The following is a 21,505-nucleotide window of genomic DNA, read 5'->3' on the forward strand; positions in this document are numbered from 1 at the left end:
GATATCATAAACCGTTGGATTACCCTTAGTTTTTCGTCCCACATTATTGTTAAGAAAATCATTAGCTCATTCATGCTAGGCTTTTCTTATTTGTTTAATTTATTCATGAATCTTTATTAGATGATAATAATATACATGAGATTGATGTAAATCCATGGGTTAGATAGAAATGGAGCATCTTTTTTTTATTTGAACTTTTTATTCGGGTCTGGTTAGTGTTTGGGGTGGGTTCGTCCGAAAAAGGGGTAGATATAGGTGGGTCTTTCTAATAGGTTAGATGTTTTAATTTCGACTAATAAGAAGTTGCGATGTGGAATTTAAATAATTATTTTTTTAAATTCAGCATTGACCGAACGCTCAAAGGATATAAGCGAACCAAAAAAGTGGATGAAAGGATATTTTAAGTCCAATAGGGTATTAAAAAATCCACCAAATATTTATAAATATCTAACTGTGAACTCAGTTATTATTGCATATTAATTTGAAATTACGGTAGGAACCCATAAGCCTCAAATCCTGGATGTTAGAAACGCCCCTAAACTATTGGAAAAGGTTTAAACATACCCTTCATTCACCTATTGGACTAAAAATACCCCTCCATTCACCTTTTTGGTTCACTTATACCCTTTTATCGTTAGATCAATGCTGAATTAAAAATAATTATTATTTAAATTTAACGTGACAACTTCTTATTGGCTAAAATTAAAATACCTAACCCATTAGAAATACACTCATATCTACTGGTTTTTCGTACTAACCTGCTTCAAACACTAATCCGACCCGAACAAAATGTTCACTAAAAAAAAAGAGGCTCCACTTCTATCAAACTCCATGGAACAAATGCTACATGGAAGTTGCAGCAAACATATAGACGTGAATTTACTATGTGGTTTTCTTTTTCTTGTTATGGCATCCAGTTCAATTTATATGATAGACACAAATTGCATTATATTCAAGATGAGTTTAATTTAATCATTTTCACGCAACGGAAAGATCTTAAAGTGATTGTTTGGAAGATATCATAAACCGTTGGACTGCCCCTAGTTTTTCGTCCCACATTATTGTTAAAAAAATCATTAGCTCATTCATGCTAGGCTTTTCTTATTTGTTTAATTTATTCATGAATCTTTATTAGATGACAATAATATACATGAGATTGATGTATATCCATGGGTTAGATAGAAATGGAGCATTTTTTTTATTTGAACTTTTTATTCGGGTCAGGTTAGTGTTTGGGGCGGGTTAGTCCGAAAAATGGGTAGATATGGGTGGGTCTTTCTAATAGGTTAGATGTTTTAATTTCGACTAATAAGAAGTTGCGATGTGGAATTTAAATAATTATTTTTAAATTCAGCATTGACCGAACGCTCAAAGGATATAAGCGAACCAAAAAAGTATATGGAAGGGTACTTTTAGCCCAATAGGTGGATAGAAGATATTTTTAGACCTTTTTCAATAGTTCAAGAGCATTTTTGCTTCTCCGTACATTATATGAATATAATACATATATGCACAAAAATATACTCCTTTGGGTTCACTTTAATTGATTTTTTGTTGTTTTCACACATATAAAAAAAATCACCTTTTAGCATTAATTAAAAATAAAATGACCATATTAACCTTAATTTGTTCATTAAAAATATAGCAAATACTCCTAGGCTCTTTACTCCAAGGGCAGTTTTTGAAAAAAAGAAGTTAGTTCCTTCTTGATATCTAAAAAATCAAATATTGTGGACCACAAGCAAAAGGCTAAAAAATCAATTAAAGTAGATCGGAGGGAGTACTATATTTATCGGCTATTATTTTTAAAACGACTAAAAATATGTATTTTTTGAAACCGCTTATTTTGAAAGTTTTTACTTACAGTATCTTTAAAAGAATTTATTAACTTTTAGGGGAGGAAAAGGGGAAAAGGGAGGGGAATATTACATTGCTGGATTAGTAAATTACTCTTGTTAATGATTATTAAAGTTGTAACTCTAATAATTTTGAAAAGTGTGGGTACTTAATACTAACGTTTAGTATTGAAAGAAATAATAAATCTTTTAATTTGCTAAAAATGGGCAGAAAATTAAAAGGAAAATTTTTCTTGTACTCCTATTAACTTTGAAATTACTAGACATTAGAAGCGGGGCTTCACACCTGATTTTATATGAGATGGCAAGAATTCTTTAGTAATATGGCTTAAGCCAATTTGGGGAGGTTTTTCAACTACTATATATTACTACTAGACACTAGACAAAAAAAATCTGCTAATATGTATTGAATTCACAAGGTGACTCATTCTGTTGATTGATTAATGAAAAATGAATATAATCCAGACCTCAAAAAAAAAAAAAAATGAATATAATCCTATCTCCACGTCAAGCTTTCAATCAATAATATGTTTATCAATAAATGGTGTAGATGACTGTAACTAAGCTAATCAACTGCATACAAAGAACACACTAACCGCTATCAATTAAAGGGATCTGCTTGGGATTGATTATACGTATAGAATATTCTCTTTCTTTTTGTTTTCCCTTCTTTTTGGAGAACTAGCTAACACTTGTGAGAAAGGAGGCCTACGAATCAAAAGGAAATTATAGCCATATCCCACTCTGCTTGTACTTTGTCTCCATGGTAATTGGTATCATATCATGTCAAAGGCTTTATTCAATTAGTTTTGCCTCACCTTTTAGTCTTTTGTTCGACAGAAATAAACTTAAACTATATCATTTTTGTATATTAAAGTTAAATAATATTTTGAGGTAGGATATTAGGAGTGTGTAAGAATTTAGCAAAAGAGTATTGCGGATGAATGAGATTTCTCTACCCCTTAATTAGAGGTTTTAGATTCGAGCTTGGTGAATAAAAAAATCCTTGGTAGGTTACGAAGCATTCCCTTTTCATGGGTCCTAAGTAGCATAAATGTGGATTAGTCAGACCAACAGGTACCAGATACTAGATGGCTACACAAGAAAAGAAAAAAAAGAGGTATTATCACTTTTAGCCCGTACCAGAAGCTATTTACATATGTAGCCGAAAAAGTATATAAAATTGTACAATTTTTGTATATAACATAAATAAATACATACATACATACATACATACATATATATATATATACATACATACATACATATATATATACATATAAATTTTATATATTTTTTTAACTATTATTTCTACAGCAGCTATACAATATCATTTTTCCAAAAAAAAAAAATCATGGTTAAGTAATTAATAATAAAATTATATGTAAAAAAATCAAAACATATATTCTGGTTTGGTGTAAACATCAATATAAATAAGCATTTTCAGTTTTCAAGTTAAAGGGGTTAACAAATTAAGAACACTACGCCTTCCATTACAATTAATTAGTATTAGGGGTGTACAAAGGTCGGATTGGGTCGAGTTTTACAATTACCAAATCAAACAAATTAATTATGTCGGGTTATTAAATTTAAAGACCAAACCAAACCAATAAAATTCGGGTTTTTCAATCTCGTTTTTTCTTGAATTTTTGGGGTTTTCGGGGTTTTTTCGGTAAAATCTTCATAGAACAAAATATATAACTTATGCTCAAAATATTTCTTTAATCCTAGTAAGATACAACTATATAAGGTATTTTTTTAAGAAAATACTACAAAATATGAGATGTGTCATGGCATTATACAAAATATTCAGCAATAAATTAAAGACAATAAAATTATGTAATATAAATATTGCTAATTAAAAAGCCATAATAAAAATAAACATAATCTAAAAGTACTAAGTCATGTTAAAATAAGTAGACTAATAAGGGAGTATTAATTACATGACTAAACGCTAAAGAAAAAATAAAAATAGATTATACATTTTTATCTAAATTATTGTAAAACAAAAAATAGATATTCAATACATTACCGTTCGTAGTATTGAATTGAATGTCTTTTGTTAGCATTAATATTGATTTAATTTTTGTTTGGGTTTTTGTTAGCATTATTTAAGTTACTAATATTAATGGCTATAAAACTTATTGGAACATTCAAAAGTTCTAAGTCCAAATTTTAAATAATATCTTTAAAGATAAAATTATGAAAATAAGTATATTTATATATTAAATATATCTAAATTTCTATATTTGTAATGTCGGATTGGCTTGGTTTCGGTTTGACTTTCTTTAGTTAAAAACCAATTATGGTCGGGTTTTTTTCCCCAACACCAAACCAAATCAAACCAAATCATAATTGAAGTTTTTTTTTCTGGATTTGACTCGAATTATCGGGTTGGTACAGTTTGTCGGTTTCCTTTGTACACCCTAATTGGTATCATCTATCTAGAACGTTTGTACAAGTCTACAAAATTCTTTGTTTACTGCCTCCAATTATATAAGTTCGGCTTTTAAACACTGTTGTCGGATACGATAAGGTCTATTTGTATAACCAAATTGAAGCTGAATTAACTATCATTAATCTGAAAATTGTGAGATTAGATCAAAACTGTCATCCTAATTAAAGTGAGAGTATTATCATATATGAATAGAATTTTGTGTAGAGGACAGGTGGACCCTTTACATGCTTTTTCACTGTAGTGGGGTTGTTCTGTAAAAAAGGGCGAAGAAAAAAAAACGAAAAGGCAAAAAAAAAAAAAAAAAAAAAAAAGAGGAAGAAAAAGAAACGATTAGCTTAATGACGAAGAATCAGACCAAAAAACAGAAACAACAAATCAGATTACAGAATTAACAAAGGACAGTCAGTCATTGCCTACCTTATTCATGTGCCTTTCAGAATACTAGTAAAGCTATTACTGCTTAATTTTGGACACCCATGTGCCTTGTTTTTTAAGGTTTTTTTAATCTAAGCTTTTTGTCCTCTCGTGGTTTGAAAAGCCTACCATTTTTGGTATAAGTTTCCAGTGCTATGATACAATTCATTCTTAAGTTTAAAAAGCATTCAAGAATGAGAAAGTCGTTGGGAGTTCTTATTTGCATTATATTCTTGAAAATTAGATTACCAACAGTTATAAATGAAATTGTGGTATTTGGTATTGTCTTAATTAGAGTTTAAAAAAGGAGTCTACAATTTCACATGATTCTAAATTTATGAAACTCCAAGATTGTACTTTATATAGTATTACCATCCCGAAACATATAAGATTCCCCTGAATACTAAAAATACTCAAATCCGACTATTGTCTACAATAAAGGCGGGGGCCATTGACCCAACCCATACCTTATACACTAACTCTGCCCTTGGTTTATCATATCTTTCTTCATGACTCTTAACATATTCTAATTGTTGATTACCCTTCTGGTGGAGAACACGTTTGGCTGTGGAATTGCTAGATAAAGCTGCTCAAACATAAAATGCATGATCATATGTGGTTTGTTGTTTCCTTAATGTAAATCAGTTTTATAATGTTGTCGACAAAAGGAGAGCTTGTCTTTGTATGTTAGATTGCATTAGCACCAAGTAAAGAGAGCATACAAATGATTAAGTTAATTTAAATTAATAGAATGGAGAATATTCCCATTTCCCAAGGTCAGTTTTTTTAGTTGGGGTAGTTTTCTTTGTTGGCAGTTATTTCCTGTTTTGTCATGTTAAAACACAATATAGTGGAGAGCAGTGTGGCTTGGCTCTCTGTTACTTTGTTATCTATCGTCCTTCATTTGTAGATAAAGTTAACACTGGCACTTGCCCCCATTATACTCTCCCCAAATTGTTTCAAAGCTAGTAGTAGGTTCCATGTGATGAGTACGATAAAGTCATAAAGAAGAGCTACCATTACTTGTTATCCTACTTTCTTTCTATTATCTGGGCAAGTTGGGACTCTATGAAGGGAGACAAGTCGACACTACCTATACAATAAAATGCCCAGTTTTTTTTTCCTTTTCCTATTCTTCTCAAGTAAGAAGATACCCTCTTATTTGTGAAACGTTTAAAATATGGGGGCTAGTGCTAGTGTGGGGACGTGGGGAGTTGAAAGACTTTTACTATTGGAGATGCAGAGAATTATTTTCTAAGGGAAGAACTGAACCTGAATAACCCAATACTTCTTTCTGTTGGTAAGAGATTTCTTAATCATAAATTGTTAAGTTGAGAGTATTTTATATCATAATTAAAATAAAACACATTATCCACTAAGACTGCTATGATAGTAAATTTTAAATAAATCGTTCATTTAAAAAATATTTATATTAACTTTCGTTATGTCTTTATTATAGTCCATAATTGTTTTATAATTATTTTCATAAATATTATTTTTTTCATGTTTACGTGATACAATACTTATTAATTTAATAGCTTAGTATTAGTTATTAACCATTTACAAATAATTAGTTATCATGGTATTGTATGGTGAATTATGTGTCAATTTATTAATTTGTTGAAACTTAAAAATAAATGATGCTAGAGAATTATATTTAAATTGTGAATAATATTTTTATATAAATTCTCTTTCAAATAGAAAGCATATTAAATAAAAGAAGTAATTTATAAAAAAATATCAAATTATAATATCGGAATTCTTTCAAGATTCATTACTCCTTAAGAGATACGTATAAAATTTCGTATCGAATACATTACTTTTGATGTTTGAGTTGTAACGACATTGCAGCTAATCTGCATATTATGATATATGTCATACTCTTCGTATTATTCATGGTTGAATTATCATTTATAAATATTTTAAGATTATTTATTATAATTTTGTGATTTTAATGTAATTTTTATAATTATTTTTTATTTTATACTATCTTAAAATTCTTGAAATTAGTAAAATTTAAAGATCCGTGGGACTTACGCCTCGCCTCGACAGAGGTAAAACGCTTCGCCTCACGCCCCCACCTTTTAAAACATTGCCCAAAATCACTTAAGTGACTTGTACAATTTCATTAACCAGAAAAAGAAATTTCAAAACGGAAAAAGAATACCACGACCGACCCAAACTACTAAAATTAATAAGCAAAAAGATAAAGATAACAAAAACGCATAGTATTCAATATTGGTTCACGCAAACGAATCCCACTATGACCCCAAGATGTCACACAGTTTCGCATTATATCTCAACCCCAACACGCACGACCTCAGTTGTCTATAACGGATCTTTGTACATATATAGCCAGTCCAATCCTCCATTCCCTTGGAATTTTGTGCCTATTTTTACATGGGAGTCAAATCAGTCAACCATGATAGAAGAAAAATAGAGCAATAAATGAATCTCAGGTAGCTAAGCTAAAAACATTTGTTTATAATGAACTACGTAGATAGCAAATAACATGCCAATTCAACACAACAGTTCCATATCTGCTAACATGCCGTGCATGGGAAGCAAATCTTGTGGGGGAAATGGGGACAGGCAACTTATATACATATTATCACCCCTTTTTTCTGTTTCATAATGTAGCAGCCATCTCGCCTTCCTGTAACGTTCTTTAGTCTTCTCCATCTCTGGAGTCAAAAACTTTTCAAGTCCTATTATTCTATTGAGTTTGATGAAGAGATTATACGGCCCTCTTTGAAACCCACAAGGCATTCTTACAGGTTAACTGGAGGACTTCCCTGAAATGGAAACAAGAAACTTCATTCAAGGCTCTACTCATGAAAGGAACTCCAGTGAAAAAAATAACCAAACACGTTAATCTGAAGGAAGAACAATGTGCTAATTGAAATAGCTCTCACCTTGAACAAAAGATCATGAGCAATATGTTCCCAAGGTAATGATATAGACATCAAGCAGCACTTAAGGGGGATCATTCCTTCATCTCGGGTAGCAGAAGCAGCAGCATATGCATGCTTTGCTGCCTCTGATGCAACTGATGCAGCTCGTCTCACAACAGCACTGAAGCTTAATCCTTTTCTAGAGTCGTTATCTACAGAATGATGGCTGAAGTCCTGCTTGCTTTGATCTGATACACAGAGAAGTAAAAGCACGATTATTAACTTTGCAGAAGGTCTAAATAGATCAATCAATATTAGGGCATACAATATTCATTACTTCAGCTGGAAGAAAAAATTAAACAATTTAATACATTTGATAGCAGCTGAAGTGAACAATTACAGTTGCAACATTGATTTGTATCAAAAGAAAATCTTCTAGCTCAAAAAAACGACAGCATAAATGGACTGACCCACTAAAATGCATCAAAGTTGCAAGAATGTCATGCATACTAGCACAATATTCAGGTTTCTCTAATATTCTAAGAAATTATCCAAATAAAATCTAATTACTGGCCTTTTTGAGTTATTGAATCAACTGAGCAAAATTGAGAAGATATAATAAATTACTGTTCAAGTAGTTAACCAACCACCAAGTTTATAGCAAGAAATCAAATGACATAGCCCACAAAGAGAGATCAAAGTTAGTGGTATGATATGATGAAGCAGTAACTGTTTTTCAGTTTACCTACAACACCAGACACAGCTACTTCAACTTCCCCACGTCCTCCAGGGCCTTTCATGTAAATCCTGTCAGTTTTCCCAACAGAATGAAGTGAGAGAAGGCTCCCAAATCCAGACCTTCCAGCTGCGATCAAACATAAAAGGAGTTAACAATTAGATTACCAGAATTCATTTTCCACTTAACTGCCATAAACACAGGACTAGGAAATCAACCTGCAACTGAAATTTGATCATTTACTACATCAACTCTTTCACTTAAAAATCAGAGCATTGCAGAGCTGTGATTGTGACATCAACCCCCTAAATGATCACCACCCCCTCCCCCCACCCCCTCCCCCCCAAAAAAAATTCCTAATCTTTATTTTGAGAAATTATTCCCCCATCCTAATTGATGTGAGACTTCCTATTTTGATGCAGTTCTTAAAAAAAAAAAAAAAATTAGACAAGTAAGAAACCAACTTTATAATAAGAAGAAGACAACCACTAAGATAATGCAAGAAAGGGTACTCATTCCACCAATTATATTATTTTTCCAACTTTTTAAAGTCTCAAGAGTTTGAAAAACTTTTACAGATGAATTTAAAACTCGATGCAATGTTTCATTCATTAAATTATCTTTTCAACTAATACCACTTTTGATCGCAAAGAGAGGATCAAAGATCGTAAGGTCATATTATGAAATGCAATCCTCACAATGTTCCCTATCAGTTTCACACCAGAGCAATCTTGTCTTAGTTGCTACACAGGTCATTTTGGTCTAGAAAAAAGTGCAAGAGGAACATGCAAAGTGGAAAAGGTCTATGGTTCATCATTTCACGTTTAAAATTGATTAGGCAGCATAACTAAAAGAAACGAGAAACAATTAGTGTAAATGAAGACCACATGTTGAAATAGCAGGTTTACCATCATATGCATCTCGGACCATTTGATAGCTAACGAAGCCTGAGAAAAGAGTGATCTGGAATCACATTACAAACGGTCAAGAAGCCAACAACTTCACACTACTAAATTTTCATGAGAAGTACGATTATACGATAAATACAAAATAAAGTCAATGTCGAACAAATGAGGACCTGAAAATACATTGTCAAGAAGCTTGCAAGCAAGAGAAAACATAATCAAAACCCTTTCAAACATTTGAAAAAGCAAAATGTAAGTGCTTAATTTTAAGCTGTGCAAGTGAAAGGAAATATGATTGTAGAGAGGGTGGTCGGTAAGACGTCGAATTAGGACAGACGACCAAATACATCATCCCTAAAGGAAAATTTTTTGGAAGCCAAGCAGCCCAAAGACGATATATTCCATTTACCTCATAAAAAGCATCATCACTGGGTTGCTTGGCTTCTCTAAAGTTTTCCTTTAGGAGGCAGGTAAACAGATGAACACTTTTGCATGATTAATAGAAGTGTCTGTCAATTATATTAATTACACAAGTTTCCATTTCTCTAACAAATAATAGAGTAGAATTCAAAATGCTGTAATTCAATTTTACATCATGTCATTACAAACTAAAAGCACCAAAGCAAGAATTACAGATGCTATTCACTTCCAAAGAAAATCAATTTCTCGAACCTTTGAAGTTGGTACTTTTCCAGAACTTGTATCACTCTTTGAAGAATTAGCAGGACTGTAGTCCTGTTGTTTTCTCTCACTTGGGAATGCAGCCCCATCATGTGCATTTAAAAGTACACAATAGCAGTGATCTACATCTGTCAAAACCTGAAAGAAAGATAATTTGCAATGCTTCTATAGTTGTTGTCACATCAAAAAGTGAGAGAGGAAGCAATCATCAGACTCATTTCACGGAATGATGCCTGGATTTCATGCCTCCTCCCAATTTAATGGGAGAAATTAATCTCTGACAAAATTTAAGCAACATTTGTTCTTTCCCGGAAACTAGTCGGGAAACACAAGAATGAGTATCCCAATGTCATCTATTCTACTGCTCTATCAGGGTGTCATTCATGGCATCAATTATCTCTTCATATCAAAGTATTGAAGGATAATGTCAACCTATTGTACCAATGTCTTTAATCGTGCTCCGAGGACAACTCAAATCTTTGAGAATTAAGCAGCAGTAATACTGCTAAGGGGGTTCATACTCCTGATTTATTTTTTTATTTTTTTGAGAAAAGGTAATTATATAGGTGGCAACAATAGAATCGCCAACATGATTTGCAGGACTCTTTGAGCGTGAAGCAAAATTGCATTTCATGAAGCATACCATAATTTTCATCATTTAAAAACCCATGGAAGAGAATCACTAGACAATTAGGATCTGGTTGGCAAATTACCAGATATTCTTCCCAACAGAAAAAGAAACCAAAGTAGTAAAATTGCATAAGGTGGATAGAGCAAAATTAGGATTAAAAACATCTTTGGAAGATCAGATACTGCAAATTTCAACTGTCAGCGACTTGAGAGATGCAGCAAAAGCTTCTAGAATTTCGCAACGTCAAACATGAACACAAGCTATAGGTACAGAATTCTGGTATTATCAAATGAAGGTATTTTGAAGTCTGAAACTTCAAAAGATGTCCAAAATGCCTACTTCATTATACACGGATTACGTGCAAAATGGTAGCCCACCGTGATCCTTCAAAAGGTTACTGTTTGATTGAAAATCTAATGCAAATGAAATGTTAAGTAAACATGAAAACCAACAGTGATTAACGGATTACATGCAAAATGATAGACCACCGTGATCCTTCAAGAGGTAATTGATTGCTTAAACATCTAATGCAAATGAGATGTTAGAGTAAACATGGAAACCAAGAATGATTAACTGCTCTGATAATCCAAATCCAACAGCCTGAAAAGTATCTGAGAATGGGCAACAATCTTTGAACTTCGAAGTTACCAACAAACTTTCTTGTATGTTATACCTTTCTGTGAGTCACTAAAATATATATTTTACCACATAGCAACTTAACAAAAGTGGTGTGAGAGTAGATGTATTACCACTGCATCAAAAGTGGAATCAAAGTCATCAACTGCAAAACATATCTCTGGGTATGCAGAGGTCGTTTCTACTTCCTGATTGTATATCAATAATGTCATCAGAAGATACTTTAATCAAGCATAAAAGGAGCCATATGGATCTCTAGATGTTAGAAATACTTGCCTTCCTTGAGTCCAAGTGAAAATTGATACGACTTGGAGACGCATAGACAGTTTTGATAACCTGAAAAAGCATAGAAATAAAAGATAAACCCAGATTTGCTGTTCACTAATGTGAATCTTTGAGGAAAGAAAACTAAAATAGAATGAGCCAAGCACCCAACATGTCACAAAGATTCTACTTGGCTTGCTACAGTAATAAAAGTGGGAGCAGGTTTTGTTAAACAACTACTGCTTCAATAGTAATGCAAATCCGAGTAATATGAGCACTAATATGAAATTTCTGATCTGCCTACTTGCCTTGTATATAGGAGATAATGGTCTGTCTTTGCCAGTTTGGTAATTCTTAAGGACCTGCTGACTACAACAACCAAGAAAAAAAAAAGGAAAAGGGAAAAAACCATTAAAGAGAATACTAAAAGTTTGCTAAGCTTTAGCTGATACAATAAACATCTGATTAAACAACACTGTACATCCTGGCAAAAGTTAAATTAACAGCATAAGTTCCTCTTTTATCAAAAACCAAATAACAGGAATATTTTGAGAAGATACTCAAAAATTTTATAGGCGTTATTCTGATGATTCCCTTATTAACCAGAGTTCATGAATAACTCAAGAGTCACACAAACTTTCTTTCTCTCGTAAAACACTGAGTACAGTCAAAGAGATATCACAACCATGTGAAATAGAACATTAGACAGCCCATCATGGAACAAAGAGAAATAAGCAATAGTACCTACAAATTGCCACCGTCACACTAAAAGAAGTTTGAGCAATTAAGTTCAAGTAAAAGGAGCGCCTCCAATCAACATCTGATGAACTTGCGCCAGTTAAGTCATCCAACTGCCAGGAAGATAATGAACAATAGAAATTTGTCACCTTTGGAAACATCTTATATCATCTATTATATTCTGACGAAGGTAAATAACTAACTGTTTTTTATCAATCTCACCTTTAGCATAACCACAATCAAATATAAAGTTAAACAAATAATCAATTGTCTTAATTCATTCATCTTTCTTAACACTAGTTTATCCAAGCAACGAAGCTAGAGAAACCATCATCTCTCTCAATTACATAATTTCTATAGCTATTGTCAAATAAAATTCTTAACATCAAAGTTTGTCATCAATGTTGGAGTGAAGAATGTGTCCTTTAGATAATATCAACCCAGGCCCAGGACGCCCATGATTAATAAAACTTGAAGATAAGAAGAAAAGTGAACGTGGAATCTGGATGAAATATTATCTGATCACTGTATCTTACATTTTTCATATCAGAATTTGGCACTTTGCATTACTTAATCAGTTAATAAAATATATATCATGTAAGCAAGTAGAAGATGTTAAACCATAAATTTAGAGAACTTGAGAACCTATACTTTTCCTAAAATATACTTCCTCATTGGTGCTATATAAGTAGGAATAGACTTAAAACGAAAGTGGGACAGTAGTTCAAAATGAATGCAAAACGAAAAGGCAGAATACATAACTGGACCCTTAAACTTGGCCTTTTTTTTGTCACTTGGACACCTAAAAACTTGGCCTTTTTTGTCACTTGGACACCTAAACAACTTGGCCTTTTCTTGTCACTTGGACACCTAAAAACTTGGCCTTTTTTGTCACTTGGACACCTAAACATAGAGTTGTTCCTATCAGGCCCTTCTAACTAAACCACATTTGTGTCAATTAGACACTTTGTAGTGACATGATTGAGTGCGTGGGGAAGGGCGCATGAACATGAGAAAAAGGTTGTTGATTATTATTATATTATTATTATATTCTAATATATTATTCTAATTAAAGCTAACTTTTACCCTACATTCCATTTTTCTTCTTCTTCACGTGAACCCATCATTTTTCCTCTTAATTTTTTTTTAAAAGAAAGTTTAGTGTACATGGATTTGACTATTCTCATTTGGCATGCTTGTTCTCTTTACACGACACTTGTAAGCTACACCAACTTAGACGAGGAATAGAGAGAATAGCGTGATAGTCCAGTGAAATTGAAACAAGAAGAAGTGAGATGAAGTTGAACGGAGGAAATTTTCAGTGAGCTTTTTAGGGCACTAAGTCGTCAGAGCCGACGGTCAGGTTTTCCATTTTCTGAAAATGAGTTTCAATTTGTTTTGGGGTTAATTCTATAAGGTGGAATATTTAAAGGTGTTAGAGGCATACACGCGTTTAATTTTTATAATAGTTTTTCTTAGATGGTCTACAAAGTGTCTAATTGGCATAGATGTGGTTTAGTTGAAGGGCCTGATACGAACAACTCTATGTTTAAGTGTCCAAGTGACAAAAAAGACCAAGTTTAAGGGTCCAGTTATGTATTCTGCCAAAGGAAAATCTACATCATTCTGCAGGATGAAGAATGTCAAGTCCTTTTAGTGTGACATGATCTTAAAACACAAATAGATGGAAAGTCCTCACAGCATACTGCCACATCCACAAATGTTCTGCAACGGTCACTGGCTCCCAGTCAAAAACATAACCAGGATAAGATCTCCAAAGTCTATGTCCCCAAGTAACATATGGACCAAATAAAAAGATAACCAACAAAGAGAAATCATCAGAAAAATTGAATGAGCTCTTACTGACATGCTTTTCTGACTACTAATCAGCAAATTAGGCTACAGCTTTTTGACGAACTTGCGAAATTCTAGTATTTCTATCAGTTGCAAATTGATCAACCATCAACCACTATTTAGAAAGGAGTCAAGGACTACTGCTGCATTGCCTATTTTGAAAGAAGACAACTCATCTTATGATGCAAAACCAAAATATAGGAACACCTTACCGCCACTCCTCCAAGTAGCATTTGGCAACAATAACCTTTTTTTTTTTTTTTTTGCAACAGTTAATCAAGATGTAGGGCGTCCAACATCTACCCCTTTTCAAATCATAGATGTAATTTTCCAGTCCCATATACTTGGATTAAAGTCTCTATTTCAGGCTTAATCCAGAATCTTGAAGTACCTTAATTTTTTTCTTTAACATATAGATCATCAGAATCGACCTTCATGCATAAGCACTAAAGAGAGTTTAGCGAAACAAGAACAAATTATAATCCGTCTTAGCCGTTAGGCTGCGAAATTTCTTAAAATCCAAATTAAACTAAGTCCGGATAACTAAAGAAGAAAATCTAAATGAATTCTAAACCCCTTCAATTACATGAAAGACTAAGCTTGATGATTAGTACAAATTTCCAAGCTTATTGAACTGTAAAGATCATCACATTCTAGTGAATATACAGCACACATTCAACTGATTGACACCTTAAATGGACGGAAGTACTTCAATATGCATGTGATGGAATCTGAATGAAAAACTTGTGTCGCTTTTACCTTAGGTGCCCACCTGCGTACAAAGTATGGCGAGTTCACAGATTCATCTTCATTTGACCCGTGATTCTGCAAATGCTATACACCAAAATATATCCTCATAGTAATTCAATTTCAGTAAACTGTTGTTCAGATTCAGCAGGTTGCACCCAAAAACTCTATAACAAGGAGAAAATGATAAGAAGTGTACCAATTTTTTAACAAAAAATACAAGATCATCTTCCTGACGCCCCCTAGACTCCCTGCCACGAATGAAATACACGTCCATAATGTCATGCCAGAAAATGGGATCTGTTTCAACATCTGATGTTTCTTCATCTTCCACTATGGTTTTCCCTAACATATTTGAATTCTTTTTCACCATACATAGCAAATCAGACCTGCATGAAGTTTGAATTTGAGAAGGCATTTAACACAAATAGAAGCGGACAGTATAACACCCTTCACTTCCCCTATCATACTCTTACGCAATTCACAATAATGTATCACATAAACCTAGAAAATAAAGAAAAAAACCACTGATGAGGAGCAAAACAAAGCCATTTCGAACCTTCCATATTAATCATTCAACGCCGATCAGCTGAAGGAAAAGCCTTACCATCATTTCATTTCCAAAGGAAGTTGAAACTATATTGACTTGAAAACATGGTAATGCATGCCAGAAATTTGTTATCTACTTACCCAATATCAAGGGTAAGTGCCAAAATCAGAAGTTGATACTTCTTAAGCAAATTTGATAAGAAACTGTAAGCATCTTAGGAATCGTTACATTGTGAAATTCAACTTGGCAGATTCATAACTTCATTTAATTGACAAAATAAACGTGAAAGCCTATCAACTCCAGCTACTTGTACCTCCAACTAAGGATTTCATTTCAGCGACATAAGAAAATGAAAAAGATCAACAAGACAAACTTCAACTCCTAATGGTTAACTCCTAATTCAGCATCCTCCCATCGGTAATGCTATTCAAATCAATTTAGCAGGTTCACTATTTCTTCAATAACCAACATAATCGCAAAATCTTCTGTCTCAGGCTACTTGTATATTGTCTAGTACAAATAGAGATTTGAACAGCACAAATTTCAACTCCTAACTCAGTTCCTTCACAATCATAATGCTAGTCAAATAAATTTAGCAAGTTCATTATTTCTCCAAAATTAACACAACCCAAAAGTCTTCACTCTCTAGCTACTTGTACGTTAATGTAATCCAAATAGGGATTTCGACCACACAAAACTTCAGCTCCTAACTCAGCATCTTCGTAATCCGTAATGCAAGTCAAATGAATTTAGCAAGCGCATTATTTCTTTAAATAACATAAACATAAAACATTCTGAATCTCTTAGCTACTTGTACGTTGTGTAATCCAAAATAGGGATGCAAACTGCACAACATTTCAGCTCCTAACTCAGCGCCTTCGTAATCATAATGCTAGTGAAATCAATTAGGCAAGTGCATTATTTTTTCGATACAATACATAAAAACAAAAAATTGTCAATATCTTAGCTACTTATATGTCGTGTAACCCGAATATATTTTTCAAAAGCAAAAAACTTCAATGCAAAACTCCTTGACTCGCCAAAAACTCATTAGTACAAAAACAAATCACCACTGTAAATCCTTCGAGACCTAATTATAGAAATAGAATAACAAGAAGTAAAAGAAGAGCTAAAAGTGTTCAAAGTAGACTCACCGACTAGGGGTTTGGGCTCCATCCCCTAGCATTTTCTTCTTCTTTAGGTGAAAATTCTCCTCTTAACTACGCAGATTGATATAGCAAACTCCGCCACGCAAATTGATGCTGTTTCTCGACGATTGCGATACGTTTCGAGGAGAACGATGCTGTGGAAGTTGGAGAGTAGGAGGAGGACACCTGTTTTGTGTTGTGTTGATCTCAGGAAAGCAGAGTAACTTCTTTGTGAATGAAATTCACTATTTTTCTTTATTTTTTTGGGGGGTACGGGGAGATGTAACTGGAAAAATGTGTTGGAAATGACATTTCAAGTATTCCGTAGCCCGAAAGGATTTGGGAATTAAGTGCTGGTTATTACGGGGTGATAAAAGGTGGTCGAGGGCCAAATTAAAAACAGAAAAAATTTGGAGTAGAATTCAAAAAAACTAAAAAGTGTTATAAAATAAAAGCAATGCAGTAAAATGTAAACAAGAAGAGATAGAGAGAATGGAGAAGTGTTTTCTTCTTTCACTTTTGGTGTATTTTCCTATCTATTACAAGACCTTTATATAGACATTAAATATGAAGAAAATATGTCATGGAATATGTCATTGAACATAGAAAATATGTCATTAACCATTTGAGAGAAAGATCATGGAGGAAGAGTAGACATCCACCATATTTTGATTTTTATCATAACACTCCCCCTTGGATGTCCATAAATAATGTGTCTCGTTAAAACCTTATTAGGAAAAAAGTACACATATTTAGAAATACGCCTTTTGGTTGCCTCGTTAAAAACCTTGCAGGGAAAACCCAATGGGACAAAACCTTGTAAGGGAAAAAGAGTACAACGCGTATTAACTCCCCCTGATGAGAAATCACTTAATGTCTCGAAGACGACGCATTCCAATCTTATATATCAGCTTTTCAAATATTGAGGTTGGTAATGCCTTAGTGAACAGATCAGCCAAATTATCACTTGAACGAACTTGTTGTACATCTATTTCACCATTCTTCTGAAGATCATGAGTGAAAAAGAATTTCGGTGAAATGTGTTTTGTTCTATCTCCTTTGATATATCCTCCTTTCAATTGAGCTATGCATGCAGCATTGTCTTCATACAATATTGTTGGAATATTCTCTTTCGAAGAAAGACCACATGTTTGCTGAATGTGTTGAGTTATAGATCTTAACCAAACGCATTCTCGACTTGCTTCGTGAATGGCTATTATCTCTGCATGATTTGAAGAAGTAGCAACCATAGTTTGTTTTGTCGAACGCCATGATATGGCTGTACCTCCACTTGTAAATAAATAGCCTGTCTGAGATCGACCTTTGTGTGGATCAGACAAATATCCTGCATCTGCATAACCAATCAATGATGGCTTTGGATTCATTTGAATAAAATAAACCCATATCAATGGTCCCTTGGAGGTATCTGAATATATGTTTAATACCATTCCAGTGTCTTTGTGTTGGCGAAGTACTAAATCTTGCCAATAAGCTTACTGAGAAAGCTATATCTGGTCGGAAATTATTGGCAAGATAGATTAATGCCCCAATTGCACTAAGATATGGTACTTCGGCACCAAGAAGCTCTTCATCATTTTCATGAGGTCGGAATGGATCTTTCTTTATATCAAGTGATCTCACAACCATCGGGGTACTCAATGGATGTGCTTTATCCATATAGAATCGCTTTAAAATCTTTTCGGTGTATGTCGATTGATGGACAAATATTCCATCTTTCATATACTCAATTTGTAGACCAAGACAAAATTTTGTCTTTCCAAGATCTTTCATTTCAAATTCTTTCTTCAAACAGTCTACTGTTTTTGGAAGCTCCCCAGGAGTTCCAATGATATTTAAATCATCAACATACACGACGATTATAACAAATTCAGATCCAGACCTTTTTATAAAGACACATGGACAAATTGGATCATTCTTGTACCCTTCTTTCAACAGGTATTCACTCAGGCGATTGTACCACATACGTCCTGATTGTTTCAATCCGTATAAAGATTTCTGAAGCTTTATTGAACAAGTTTCTCGAAAATTTTTATATGCTTCTGGCACTTTAAATCCCTCAGGTACTTTCATAAAAATTTCGTTGTCTAATGATCCATACAAATAGGCTGTAACAACATCCATTAGATGCATATCAAGTTTTTCTTGTACTGCCATATTTATGAGATACCTGAAGGTGATAGCATCCACTACAGGAGAATATGTCTCCATATAATCAATTCCAGGCCTTTGGGAAAACCCTTGTGCCACAAGTCGTGCTTTATATCTAACGACTTCATTTTTATCATTTCGTTTTCGCACAAAAACCCATTTATACCCTACTGGCTTTATGCCTTCAGGTGTTCGAACTATGGGTCCGAAGACTTCACGTTTTCCAAGTGAAGTTAACTCTGCCTGGATAGCGTCTTTCCATTTTGGCCAATCATTTCTCTGTCTACATTCATTGACAGATTTTGGTTCAAGATCCTCATCTTGTTGCATTATTTCAACAGCAACATTATAAGCAAAAATGTTATCGATAACAATATTATTTCGGTTCCATCTTTTCCCGGTTGAGACGTAACTTATTGATATCTCTTCATTTTCATTATTTTTAGGTACCTGGACCTCCCCTAAGGTCTTATCATTTGTTACGTCTTGGGGCTCTTCTTGAGCCACTACCTCTGTGTTATGTTCACTTTGATCACTTGCTCCTTTTCTTCTTCGAGGATTTTTATCTTTAGAACCGATTAGTCTACCATGTTTCAAGCATGGCTTAGACTCATTTGCTTTAATTAATTATTCTGTCGGGATATCAACTCGAATTGGAGCATTAGCAACTGGAATATGTGACTTAGTCACCCTTGGTAGGTTAGTGAATGCATCTGGCAATTGATTTGCAATATTTTGTAAATGAATAATCTTTTGAACCTCTTGTTCACATTGATTTGTTCGAGGATCTAAATGAGACAGTGATAATGCATTCCAATCTATCTTCTTTTTCAGCTGCTTATTTTCTCCCCCTAATGTTGGATATACTGATTCATCAAAATGGCAATCAGAAAATCTTGCCGTAAATAAATCTCCAGTCATCGGCTCTAGATATTTTATAATAGAAGGAGATTCATATCCAACATATATCCCCAACCTTCTTTGAGGACCCATCTTTGTGCGTTGTGGTGGAGCAATTGGAACATATATCGCACAACCAAAGATCCTAAGATGGGAAATATTTGGCTCCTGACCAAAAGCCAATTGCAATGGGGAGACTTTATGATAACTTGTGGGCCTTATCCGCACAAGTGCTGCTGCGTGCAAAATAGCATGACCCCATACTGAAATGGGAAGTTTTGTTCTCATAAGCATTGGTCTAGCAATTAATTGGAGGCGTTTGATCAATGATTCTGCTAGACCATTTTGTGTATGAACATGAGCAACCGGATGCTCAATTGTTATCCCAGTTGAAATACAATAATCATTAAAGGCTTGGGATGTAAACTCACCGGCATTATCAAGACGAATTGTCTTAATTGCATAATCTGGAAATTGTGCTCTTAGCTTTATTATTTGAGCTAACAATCTCGCAAATGCCATATTGCGAGTTGATAGTAAGCACACATGTGACCATCTTGTAGATGCATCTACCAAAACCATATAATATTTGAATGGTCCACATGGAGGGTGAATGGGCCCACATATATCACCCTGTATACGTTCCAGAAATGCAGGGGATTCCATCCTAACTTTAATAGTTGATGGTCTAATAATTAATTTTCCTTGAGAACACGCAGCACAAGAGAATTCCTTAAATTGAAGAATCTTCTGATTCTTCATTGCATGTCCATGTGAATTCTCAATTATTTTACGCATCATATTAGAGCCAGGATGGCCCAACCGGTCATGCCAAATAATAAAATTATCTTGATTAGTAAACTTCTCGTTTACTACGGCATGTGTTTCAATCCTGCTAATACTTGTGTAGTATAAGCCGGAGGAAAGAGCAGGTAACATTTCAAGCACATATTTCTTATCGGACATTATTGTAGTAATATAAATATATTCAATCTTTTCATCATTTGTAGTCTCAATATGATAGCCATTTTGGCGAATATCTTTGAAACTTAATAAGTTTCTTTGAGATTTACTACAATATAGTGCTTCATCAATAGCCAAATTTGTTCCTCCTGGTAGTAATAAATTGGCTCTTCCAGAACCTTCAATTAATCTTGTACTACCGGATATTGTATTAACATTCGCTTCTTTCATTACCAAATAAGAGAAATATCTCTTATCTTTTAAAATAGTGTGTGTTGTAGCACTATCCAGAAGACATATATCATCTTTATTAATCTTGAGTCCAACTGAAGACTGGGGAATTTTCATATTCTTCATAAAAAAGACAAATAATACATCATAAGAAATATGAAAGACAAGCAGGAAAAAAACATTAAGAAATACATTAGAAATGTAGAAACTAGCAACACATGATGCATTAGGAAAATACACTCAAGAAAAATAAACTAGTTGCAAACATAAACATAACAACTTTTATAGCTTCATTCCCCAGTAAGATGATTAGTTCTTCAGTCAATATCCTCAAAGAAGTCCCCAACTTCTAAATGAGTAATATTTGTTAGGCCTTCAAAATCATCATCTTTATATGCAAGATGTGCCTTAGAATCATATTTATTTGAGGGACCTGCTTCATCATCATTATTTTGAAAGGTCAAGTGTGCCTCCACATTATTTTCTTTTTTCTTGAGGGAGGCTTGATAAAGTTTGACAAAATGTTCTGGCGTACGACAAATGCGTGCCCAATGACCTCTCATACCACATCGGTGACACATACTAGCTTTACCTTTTGAATGATTAATTTGAGAACCCTTATTGTTCTCCAATTTATTTCCACCATAATGACGATAATTGTTTCGCCCCCTGCCACGTCCACGTTTACGACCATGTCCACGACCACGGTAATTATTTTGTTTTCTTTCAA

The 21,505-nt window shown here is 33.6% G+C and overlaps 1 protein-coding gene across 2 annotated transcripts; it reads right to left on the minus strand.

Annotated features, from left to right (window-relative positions):
• Positions 1 to 7,192: 7,192 nt before the first annotated feature.
• LOC104234852 (uncharacterized) lies at positions 7,193 to 16,721 on the minus strand. Of its 2 annotated transcripts, none has more exons than XM_009788487.2 (12): positions 16,519 to 16,721; positions 15,014 to 15,203; positions 14,827 to 14,901; positions 12,220 to 12,326; positions 11,784 to 11,844; positions 11,488 to 11,547; positions 11,325 to 11,399; positions 9,936 to 10,082; positions 9,267 to 9,321; positions 8,368 to 8,487; positions 7,644 to 7,870; positions 7,193 to 7,523 (listed from the first exon to the last, which is right to left on the minus strand). In XM_009788487.2, the coding sequence occupies exons 1-12, from the start codon at positions 16,548 to 16,550 to the stop codon at positions 7,500 to 7,502; spliced, it is 1,173 nt and encodes a 390-aa protein (XP_009786789.1). In that variant the 5' UTR covers positions 16,551 to 16,721; the 3' UTR covers positions 7,193 to 7,499. The 2 variants fall into 2 exon arrangements, with proteins under 2 accessions (XP_009786789.1, XP_070028395.1); XM_070172294.1 differs by having other exon boundaries at positions 11,325 to 11,395; positions 11,484 to 11,547; positions 16,519 to 16,691.
• Positions 16,722 to 21,505: the final 4,784 nt, after the last annotated feature.

Source organism: Nicotiana sylvestris, chromosome 4 (genome assembly GCF_000393655.2).
Source record: "Nicotiana sylvestris chromosome 4, ASM39365v2, whole genome shotgun sequence".
Classification (NCBI taxonomy): Eukaryota; Viridiplantae; Streptophyta; class Magnoliopsida; order Solanales; family Solanaceae; genus Nicotiana; species Nicotiana sylvestris.

Bases quoted from the DNA above. Each gene is read 5' to 3' on its own strand.
- LOC104234852 (XM_009788487.2), bottom strand. From the start codon at position 16,550: ATGCTAGGGGATGGAGCCCAAACCCCTAGTCG. The intron at 11,548-11,783 runs GCAAGTAGGCAG...ATGCTTTTTCAG, and splicing joins CATTATCTCCTATATACAAG to GTTATCAAAACTGTCTATGC. The intron at 9,322-9,935 runs GTTCGAGAAATT...ATGTGATTCCAG, and splicing joins GAAAAGTACCAACTTCAAAG to ATCACTCTTTTCTCAGGCTT.